This window comes from Taudactylus pleione, unplaced genomic scaffold (genome assembly GCF_031769625.1).
Source record: "Taudactylus pleione unplaced genomic scaffold, aTauple2 ptg000644l, whole genome shotgun sequence".
NCBI lineage: Eukaryota > Metazoa > Chordata > Amphibia > Anura > Myobatrachidae > Taudactylus > Taudactylus pleione.
In genome coordinates this window covers 2,540,693-2,552,011 of record NW_028285046.1, presented here as the reverse complement: position 1 = coordinate 2,552,011, position 11,319 = coordinate 2,540,693, and the positions used below count along the sequence as shown (strand labels likewise).

Below are 11,319 nucleotides of genomic sequence, written 5' to 3'. Positions count from 1 at the left end.
TTGTAAATGGGGCACAGAGTGAGAAGTGATAAGATACCAGCCAATAAGCTCCCAAATTTCATTTTTCAAACACAGCCTGTGAGATGACAGTTGGGAGCTGATTGGAGACCCCTGAATCTGTCCATGACGTACAGTAATAATGTCAGACAAAGGGGGCAGGCCCAGCACAGAAAAATAGTGTGTACAGTACTGTAGGTTAACATAGATTTGGTCGACAGACATTAGAATGGTGGATCAAGCAACTTGCCTTTTGTTACTAATTTATTAATCAAACAAGCCATGTCGACCAATAGTGTGTAACCCTTTAGTCCATGTACAGTACTGTAGATTTAATCAGCCTGTCAATCAAATGTCTGCCAGTCATGTCAGTATGTGTTAACAACTGTCAGTCATCGTCAGATACTGTAGTATCCAACACCCTACAGTGCAGTGTACAGTAATGTAGAGTATGTCAGAGTCGTGCATTGTACTGTATTCGTTATTGTACAGTATACTGTATTTCATGTGATTATACAGCAATGCTGTACTTATTTCGAATTATTCGCCTCCGAATTCGCTCTAGGCGAGGCCTGTCCCTCCTCAGCAGGTCCGACCACCTGTGCTGGAGTGAGCGTACTTTTCGCCGTACGCCATATAGGCGATAGATTTCTCTGCTCGTGCTTCTATAGGCGAGCTCTTTCTCTTGGTTTGTGGGGAACGCTTGGTCCCACCACTTCACCAAGACAAAGAGCTCGCCGGACGAGTAGCGTCTTGCCCTCATAGAAGGCATTTTCACTAGCCAGTGACGCACGTGGTACATCGCACGCCGTACATCGCACGACGCACGTCGACACTAATTCACTCGTTACGGCAGGCGTCTGTGGTGCACTGTAATGTAGTCATAACCGTAGTGGCAAAGTAGTGTGGGCATCACGGGATTGAAAAGTTTCTAAAGTCATGAAATCACTATCACTACATTGTCACAAGTTTGTGGTGTAATGCTATACACAGCACCGTCAGCCCTGTCTCTCATTCTAGACAGTAGATTCACTAGCAGTTTCTGCAGTTATGAAATCACTATTCTGTGGCACACTAGTTGTCCTAGCAGACGGGGGATGGTGTCCTTAGCAATGGTCACAATCCGTAGCATTTTTCAGGACACTAGGGCAGAGCTCACTGCTTACAGTAAATGGATTAACAAAGCTTCCTTTATTATGGTAAGGTGAGGCTCTTGCTTGCTTTGGGGGAAGGGACCTGATGCGCACTGTGTATGACTCTCGGCCCCACTGGGCATGCGCCAAAAATCCCATCGCAACCCTCCTACTGGGCATGCGCCCGCCAGAGATGGAAATTCAACAGCATACAGTACTGTACCGACTGCAGTAATACAGAAAACTGCGCATGCTCAGTGATAGCATAGCGCTACATGGCGTATGGCTTGGCGCCACAGATCCCATTGTACCCCCCTCCATTTCTAATCCATCGCAGATGGCTGACAGCCACCATAGCGCCAAACGTGTAATAAAGAGAGCTCTCTCTCATACAGATCCCACTACTACCGTACTTAGTGTGCATGGTCGGAGCAGCATCACCAATGTCATAAGTTTGCTGTGCAACGCTATTTTGCGCTTCAAACGCACTGTCAGCTTTGAACACAGAGCGCTCTCTCACAGTCGGAAACTACTCTCAGACACAGTCCAAGGGACATAGCCATGGTGCATAAGGCTGATACCGCATCTACGCTGTCGCATGTTTGCATTTTGCTTTTTGGGCGCACAGTTTGTGATACAGAGCCCTGTCTCTCATTCTAGACAGTAGATTCACTAACAGTTTCTGCAGTTATAAAATCACTATTCTGTGGTGCAAAATTCAACGGCATCGTCAGTTTTTAATATTCAGTACAGGCACATTCATAGCGGCACACTAGTTGTCCTAGCAGACGGGGGATGGTGTCCTTAGCAATGGTCACAATTCGTAGCACTTTTCAGGACACTAGGGCAGAGCTGACTGCTTACAGTAAATGGATTAACAAAGCTTCCTTTATTATGGTAAGGTGAGGCTCTTGCTTGCTTTGGGGGAAGGGACCTGATGCGCACTGTGTATGACTCTCGTCCCCACTGGACATGCGCCAGAAATCCCATCGCAACCCTCCTACTGGGCATGCGCCCGCCAGAGATGGAAATTCAACAGCATACAGTACTGTACCGGCTGCAGTAATACAGCCAACTGCGCATGCTCTGTGATGGCATAGCGCTACATGGCGTATGGTTTGGCGCCACAGATCCCATTGTACCCCCCTCCATTTCTAATCCATCGCAGATGGCTGACAGCCACCATAGCGCCAAACGTGTAATACAGAGAGCTCTCTCTCATACAGATCCCACTACTACCGTACTTAGTGTGCATTCTGTACAAGGCATTCAGTACAAATTACAACAGTGGAGCACTCGCCACCCAGCAGTTAAGCACTGTATTACATGCAATTACAAAAGTGGAGCACTCGCCACCCAGCGGTTAAGCACTGAATTACATGCCGTAGCATATCCTTCGTTGAAGAATACCACAGTATTCCACAAGTCCATGGCGCGACTCAGAGGCCTGCACGCCACGCCACAAGTCCATGGCGCGACTCACGCCACGCCATGAGCAACAAAATAGCTGGGCAGATCTGTACTTATTCAAATCAATACATTTTGCTCCTTTGCCAACTTTACCAGCCTAATTCGTGCCCAAAACCTTGTTGGGCCAGGCAAAATATAAGTGGTTCATATGTAAGTGACCCTTCCATGTTGGTTGGAGGGGTTAAATTTGTGGCCCAAGGCTATTTAACCCTTTTAACTTTACAGTTACTTATTCAAAGTTGTATAATTTGGTGCCTGTGCCAACTTCGCCAACTTATTTCATGCCCAAAACTTTGTTGGGAAAGGCAATATACAAATGGTTCTTATGTAAGTGACCCCCTCTATAGGTTGCAAAAGCCAAATTTGTTGCCCAAGGTTATTTAACCCTTGCTACACTACAGCTACTTATTCAAATGAATACAATTTGTACCAGTGTCTACTTTGCCAGCCTATTTTATGGCCAAAACCTTTTTGGGCCAGGCAAAATAATAGTTGAACATATGTAAGTGACCCTTCTCTGTTTGTTTCAAGTGTAAATTGTGGCCCAATGCTATTTAACCCTTGCAAAACTAGAGCTACTTATTAAAATCAATAAATGTTGCACCTTTGCTACTTTGCCAGCCAAATTTGTGCCCAAAACCATGTTGGGCCAGGCAAAATATAAATGGGTCATATGTAAGTGACCACCCTCTGTTGGTTGCAAGTGTCAAATTTGAGGCCCAAGGCTACTGAAGTCTTGCAAAACTACAGCTATTTATTCAAATCAATACAATCTGCAGCTGTGCCCACTTTGCCAGCCTATTTCATACCCAAAACCTTTTTTTGGCCAGGCAAAATACAAGTGGTTCATATGTAAGTGACCCCCCTCTGTTGGTTGCAAATGTCAAATTTGTGGCACAAGGCTATTTAACCCTTGCAACACTACATGTGCATATTCAGATTAATACAATTTGTACTTTTGCCCATTTTGCCAGCCTATATCATGCCCAAATACTTGTTGGGCCATGCAAAATATAAGTGGGTCATATGTAAGTGACCCCCCTCTTTTGGTTGGAAGTCTCAAATTTGTGGCTCAAGGCTATTTAACTCTTGCAAAACTAAAGCTACTTATTCAAATCAATACATTTTGCTCCTTTGCCCACTTTGCCAGCCTAATTCATGCCCAAAACCTTGTTGGGAAAGGCAATATACAAATGGTTCTTATGTAAGTGGGGTCACCTCTATAGGGTGCAAAGGTCACATTTGTGGCCCAAGGTTATTCAACCCTTACTACACTACAGCTACTTATTCAAATGAATACAATTTGTACAAGTGTCCACTTTGCCAGCCTATTTTATGCCCAAAACCTTGTTGGGTCATGCAATTTTCAAGTGGCTCGTATGTAAGTGACCCTTCTATGTTGGTTGGAGGTATCAAATGTGTAGCCCAAGGCTAATTAACCCTTTTAAGTTTACAGCTACTTATTCAAAATAGTATAATTTGGTGCCTGTGCCAACTTCGCCAACTTATTTCATGCCCAAAACTTTGTTGGGAAAGGCAATATACAATTGGTTCTTATGTAAGTGACCCCCTCTATAGGTTGCAAAGGCCAAATTTGTTGCCCAAGGTTATTTAACCCTTGCTACACTAAAGCTACTTATTCAAATGAATACAATTTGTACCAGTGTCCACTTTGCCAGCCTATTTTATGCCCAAAACCTTTTTGGGCCAGGCAAAATAATAGTTGATCAAATGTAAGTGACTCATCTTTGTTTGTTTCACGTGTAAATTGTGGCCCAATGCTATTTAACCCTTGCAAACTAAAACTACTTATTCAAATCAATACATTTTGCTCCTTTGCCCACTTTGCCAGCATACCTCATGCCCAAAACCTTGTTGGGCCAGGCAAAATATTATTGGGTCATATATAAGTGACCCCCCTCTATAGGTTGCAAATGTCAAATTTGTTGCCCAAGGCTATTTAACCCTTGCACAACTACAGCTACTTATTCAAATATAAAAAATGTCCCTGTGCCCACTTTAATGCCCTATTTCATGCCCAAAACCTTTGAAGACCCCTCTGTGTGAGTTCCAAGTGTCACATTCAATGCCCAAGGCTACTTACCCTTACTACAGCTACTTATTGAAATGTATTAATTGGTGCCTATGCCCACTTTAATTCCCAAAACTTTGTTGTGCAAGGCCAATTGCAAGTGGGTCATATGTAAATGTGAGTTCGAAGTGTCATATTTGTTGCTAAAGGCTATTTAACCCTCGCACAACTACAGCTACTTATTCAAATGTAAATTGGTGCCTATGCCCACTTTAATGCCCTATTTTATTCCCAAAACTTTGTTGGGCAAGGCCAATTACACATGGGTCATATGTAAGTTAACCCGCTCTGTGGATTCCAAGTGTCAAATTTGTTGTCTAAAGCTATTTAACCCTTGCACAACTACAGCTACTTATTTAAATATATAAAAATCTGGTGTTTGTGCCTAAATTACCACCATATTTCATGCCCAAAACCTTGTTGGGCAAGAAAAATTGCATGTGGGTTATATATTAGTTAACCCCCTCTGTGGATTCCAAGTTTAACAATTGTTGCCCAAGGCTATTTAACCCTTGCACAACTACATCTACTTATTCAAATATAGAAAATCTGGTTCCTCTGCCCACTTTACCACCCAATTTCATACCCAAAACCTTGTTGGGCTAGGCCAATTGCAAGTGGATAATATGTAAATAACCCCACTGTGTGAGTTCCAAGTGTAAAATTCAATGCCCAAGGCTAATTACCCTTGCACAATTACAGCTACTTATTCAAATGTATTAATTGGTGCCTATGCCCACTTTAATGCCCTATTTTATGCCCAAAACTTTGTTGGGCAAGGCCAATTACAAATGGGTCATATGTAAGTTAACCCCCTCTGTGGATTCATATTTTGTTTATTCAATAAGCTTATTGATTCTCTTTGATAAAAAAATGTTTTAATATAACATGTTCTGAATAAGAAGCAGGAAAGTGAAGAAGAAGCTGGAGCACGAAAAAGAAGCTAACTGCAGCCTCGTCCAGATAACGCTACAGTAAAAGCAAACAAAAATTAGCAGTGTTCTCAGCTCTCCTGGGAAGATATGGGTGGCTCTGAAAAGAGCCTTTGTGGTGATAACAAGGAGCGAGGCTACAACAGCTCTTCCATTACTTCTTTGCCGCAGCTTTCTTAGGCTTAGCTGCCTTCTTGGCCGGGCTTTTTGCGGCTTTGGGCTTCGCTGCTTTCTTGGCCGGACTCTTGGCAGCTTTAGGTTTTGCTGCCTTCTTGGCCGGACTCTTGGCCGCCTTCTTAGGCTTCACGGCTTTCGGCTTCTTTGGGCTTTTGGCAGCAGCCGCCTTTGATGGTTTCTTGACCTTCTTCGGGCTCTTGGCTGCACTTGGAGCTTTCTTGGGCTTCTTCGGGGATTTGGCCACTTTTTTTGCCGCAAGTTTCTTGGGCTTCAGAGACTTCTGAGCGGCTTTCGTGCTTTCCAGCTGCTTCTTGTTGAGTTTGAAGGAGCCGGAAGCGCCGGTGCCTTTCACCTGGGTGAGAGTTCCTTTGGTCACCAGACTCTTCACACCCAGTTTGACGCGGCTGTTATTCTTCTCTACATCATAGCCTGCGGCAGCCAGAGCCTTCTTCAGGGCGGCAAGTGAAACACCACTGCGCTCTTTGGAGACGGCCACGGCTTTTACGATGAGCTCGGAGACGCTGGGACCAGAAGATTTGGGGCTTTTCTTGACACCTCCTGCAGCTTTCTTCGGCTGCCGCTTCTTTTTGGCTGCGCTCTCTGATGGCGGGACAGCGGCGGCGGCTGGTGCAATTTCTGCCATTGTAGACTACGACACAACGTAAGAAATATTAATACATTACCCACTGCTGCTGATGTCACTTATATACACTTTCGGCTGTGCTGTGATTGGCTGCTGAGCGTTGCGTGTATTGTGCTCCCATTGGCTGAATAAACAGCTGTGTAAATCCTTCCCTGTCTGTGTGTATGGCACAATCTGCCCTCAGCTTGTGTTTCCCTAGCGCAGAAAAAGAGTATTTTATACGGAACGAGAAGAACATAGAGCTGGCTCTCTGACCCTCACTCGTACGCCAAGATCTTTCCTTACCCTTTATGGCCAATGATGGCTTAGGCGCTGCGAAGGAGGCCAGAAATAGTCATCGGCAGCTCACCCACACCAAGCTACATCTGCCCGGCATGTAACACATCTCTCTCTTTCGTGAGGCTAAAATGTCCCATCATGGTTTTTTTTCTCTCCTCCTGACCCTGGAGATAATGAAGGTGCTCTGCGGCACAACCTGTGCAGAGCAGGCCACCCACTGAATCACATAAAGGTGATGTGTGGACTCTTGTACTCCCGGGGAGATAGCACAGACAGGCTGCCTCACAAGGTAATTGAAGTCTTGTCTAAGAACTGTAGTTATGTAAGTTACAGAGGTAAAGATACATAGCACAGTCAGTTAAAAGGTTAATCCTGCCTGGCATTCCCCTGGTTAGGAAGAATACTGGTGGCATTTCCCCAAAATGTTCTTATAGTGATCCATGTGGATGGTCATTTATGTGTATTTAATAATACAGATGTGACTTTTAAAAGGATGATAGTGACATCATGGTCCCATTAATGTAAGATTTTAAAAGGAGTAAATGTGAGCAATAGGTAGAGGCATTGGAATAAAGGGTAGACTAGGGAATGAAGGGAGATAGACTGAAGAATAGTGGAACCAGGGGAGTCAATGAGACAACACTATAAGGGGAGAAAGTATGAATAGTGATAAAAAATAGAGAGAGACAGTAGTAATAAGGGGATAAATAGGATGACCGCTAGGATATGGTCTGGTCGGTAGTCAGAAGTGGGACAGGGAAAAATAAGGGAAGTATTGAGGTGATGGGGTAAAGGGCGTAACAGAGGAAAAATAAATGGAGATGGGAGGATCCTATGAAAAATAAAGGGAGACCTGATGGAACAGAGGGAAGAATAGAGAGCCAATCATGTGAGATTTTGAGTTATCATTAAGATGGTTCTAGCTCGACTTAGGTATAGGGCACCCAGCAGAGGCATTTGTGCACCTGATGGATGGAAGAGATGAGATCCTGGACTTTTGAGTCTTACTGGCTCATTCTCTGCTAAAACTGGCTCCAGAATTCAGAGAGTGGGTGGCCGGAAGCAAACCATCCTCCTAACTTACCCCTAGCAACTCCTGTGTAAGACAATCCACCTGTAATGTACCTTTGTGTCCATTCAATCAATTTTGTATTAGTAAAAAATAAATTAGGATTTGGGTACTTCGATTATTTTGGTTCAGTCTGACTTCATATTTTCAAATTGCCGCTGTCAGATTGCAAATGAGGAATATTCCCTCACGTGCATTACATGAATCTGTGGGTCACTGGGGTCATGCTTGGCAACTTTTCTGCCATTCATGCAGTGTGACCCTGATCCTTGCTGGGTTCTACAGACGCTGAACCTTTGAGCTAGCTCACTGGTTCGGCTTGTAACTGCAGAGTTTTGGAATTCAATTGATGATGGCACATCTCCGCCTGTGCAGAGGATCTGGGACAGAGGAGTCTGTCTGACCACAATGAGGCTGGGTAGGAGCATAGAAATGGAAGGGTGTGGGGGAGGAGGGGGGAGGTTGTAGAAAGGGCGGCTTTTCCTGTGACAGGGAGATCTGATCATTTCTTTTGATGTGAGAGGGCCGGGGTGATAATTATTAATGCTATGTATTGTTCTACTGAGTACTAACTGAATGGGTAGTAAAGTGAAAACATCATAAAGAGTTACATAAAGCATTGTATGTTCATTTGGTCGCATATTTATATGTTATATGATCTGTTGAATAACCATTTATCTTGTTTCCATTTTTCTCATATCATATAAAATTGCATTTTCTATTACTGCTTATATCTCAGTAATTGCATGTTTAGGAGTAATGGACAGTAGAACAGGTCAACAAGAACAATTGAAATAAATATATATATATATATATATATATATATATATATATAAAATAATTGAATGTGCAGAAATAAAAAAATCAGGGATTAAAATAGAAGAATAATAAGTAATTATCTGAATGTACTGAACCTTTAGTACTGTGTCTGAATTGTATTTCCATCGAGTACAGTATATTATGAGCCCCTACATGTAGTTTCTCAAATTTGTGAGGTTTAGCTTGTGGTCTAATTTGGCACAGATTGTATCTACTATTGTTTCATAGAATTGTAACAATAGTAACTGTTTCTCATTAGTATCATATTGTATCTACTGCATGCAGACGTTCTGATCATACTCCATTGAAAGGAGCAGAATGTGACGCATTGGTGAACGCCTCCCTCACAGCCCAGAGGTTTCCTACTAGGTCCTCCCGCACTGTATAAGAGGAGGACTTCACAGAAGTGAGAGCATTAGAGGTATTTTTTTTTGTTGTTCTTCGTGAAAGCAGAAAGAAACATGTCTGGCAGAGGCAAAGGTGGAAAGGGGCTTGGTAAAGGAGGCGCCAAGCGGCACAGGAAGGTTCTTCGTGATAACATCCAGGGCATCACTAAGCCCGCCATCCGTCGCCTGGCCCGGAGAGGGGGTGTGAAGCGCATCTCAGGTCTCATCTACGAAGAGACTCGTGGCGTGCTAAAGGTTTTTCTGGAGAACGTTATCCGGGATGCCGTCACCTACACCGAGCACGCCAAGAGGAAAACGGTCACTGCAATGGATGTGGTGTACGCTCTGAAGCGCCAGGGCCGCACTCTCTATGGATTCGGAGGCTAAGCACCGATGCGCATCTAATTCCATTAAACCACACAAAGGTCCTTTTCAGGGCCGCCAATCTTTTCTATCAGAGAGCTGGAATAACGTTGCTGTATATACTCTGCATTATAGTCCTAGCAAGCTCGTCACAGTATGCACCGGCTCCGGACTCCTAATACTTCTCATGGTTGCACCTTCTATTTAGATCCGTGCAAGTAGGAAGTATCGAGTGCAAGGTCATAGTTGAAATCCGTGCCCACGCTGGCTGATGCCGTGTTACATAATACATATGATAAAGCTGCAGTTTAGGCTAGTGTCAGGGGAATTCGCCAAACACTGCGTAAAGGAATAATTCTATGGATAATGTGTGTTTTAAAATCTCACTTACCTTATAAATGCGTCAAAACTGCAATGAAATTGGCTGTGCAACCCACAATAAAACCTGGAAAAAAAACGTTTCATGTGTAGGGGTGATTTATATACTTTGTATTATTCTACTGGATAATAACTCTGTAATTGCATGTTCGGAAGCCAATCCGCCTGAGCTGTAACGCTGTGGTCATTTCCTTGGGGGGGGCAGATCCGTACCCATCAGTTGTTAGGAGGAACTTTAATATATCCCAGAAGAAATGAGAGCATCATTTATGCTGCTGAAGTTGTGATATGGAAGTGTCCCTTTTGTCTATTCAATCGAGTTGGACTTTAGAAAGAGGGATTTGGTTACTTCGATCATTTCGGCCTGACTTCTTCCCTAGGCGCTCAAGAATCACATGGCTCATATTGCCACTGTCAGAGTGCAAATGAGGAACATTCCCGTCATTGGTGCATGTATAGGAACTGCGGGTGACCACTACTCACTGGGGTCATGCTGGGCAAACTTTTTGTCACCACAGTAAGTCATGCAGTGGCCCTGATCCTTGCTAGGTTCTATAGACACTGAATCTTTGAGCTGGCTCTCGGGTGTTGCCAGTATATACAAATATAGGTCGATTGCACGTCAGTTGATGATGTCGCAAATTCGCTGGTGCCGAGGATCTAGAAAAGAGGAGCCTGTCTGACCACAATGGAGAATTGTACTTTCTTTTGGCCGCATGTTTCTATTGTATATGTTATGTAAATTATTATTGTTGCTTGTTTCATATTTCTCATATTATACAGTGCATTGCCTTTTACTCCATTTATTTTATAGCATTAAGGTACATGTGTGTGGGGAAATAGAGGAACGGGTCTGACAATATAGCCCATTACAATTTTATTGATGGGTATCATACATATAAAATATATTACACGCGGCCCTCGACAGTTTACTAAAGTGTGGTTACCCGACGGCCGCCACCCCCAGAAATGATTGTCCACCCATGCTCAATGCTCGCCAGTGATGGCAGCACATGCAAGGGGTCCTATTGGGAAGCCGGTGTCCCCTAAATATACCACCTATTCGTATTTAATTAGTAAGCACCAAATACCATATGCACCGGTATGGATTATTAATTTATTATATTATCCACCCTTATTACTAATTATATCTCACTAATAACTACGTAATTGCATGTTCAGGAGTCATGAGAGTGGAAAAGGAACAAGCAAAATATAAATAAGATGATTGAATGTGCAGAACGAAAATACAAATCTGGAATTAATCTAGAACAATAAAAGTGACTGTTTTATATACTGTGCCTTTAGTATAGATTCTGATTTTTATTTCAACTGAGTACAGTATATTGTGAGCCCCTTTGTACTACCCAGTGCCGTAACTAGGGTAGTGCGACTTGTGCCATGGCATAGAGTAGGGGGCGCTGTTTGGGCCTGTTCTACCACTTTATTATCATTCTTACTTGTAGCACAATGCTCTCTCTGGCACAGGGCACTGAAAAGTCTAGTTACGGCTCTGATACTACCCAAATGTAGCCCTGTATTTCTTCATGTAGTATCTCCGATTTCTGAGGTTTAAATTGT

At 43.4% G+C, this 11,319-nt stretch overlaps 2 protein-coding genes across 2 annotated transcripts; one reads left to right on the top strand and one right to left on the bottom strand.

The window, feature by feature from the left end:
- Nucleotides 1-5,625: 5,625 nt before the first annotated feature.
- On the bottom strand, nt 5,626-6,448 carry LOC148478977 (histone H1.11R-like). The gene has a single exon (XM_088455172.1). The coding sequence runs from the start codon at nt 6,442-6,444 to the stop codon at nt 5,779-5,781; it is 666 nt and encodes a 221-aa protein (XP_088311298.1). The 5' UTR covers nt 6,445-6,448; the 3' UTR covers nt 5,626-5,778.
- Nucleotides 6,449-9,072: 2,624 nt separating this feature from the next.
- LOC148478976 (histone H4) lies at nt 9,073-9,384 on the top strand. Its single transcript, XM_088455215.1, has one exon. It carries the CDS (start codon nt 9,073-9,075, stop codon nt 9,382-9,384), a length of 312 nt encoding a protein of 103 aa, XP_088311341.1.
- The last annotated feature ends 1,935 nt before the right edge of the window (nt 9,385-11,319 follow it).

Coding starts and splice junctions, on each gene's coding strand:
- LOC148478976 (XM_088455215.1), top strand. CDS start 9,073: ATGTCTGGCAGAGGCAAAGGTGGAAAGGGGCTTGGTAAAGGAGGCGCC.
- LOC148478977 (XM_088455172.1), bottom strand. CDS start 6,444: ATGGCAGAAATTGCACCAGCCGCCGCCGCTGTCCCGCCATCAGAGAGC.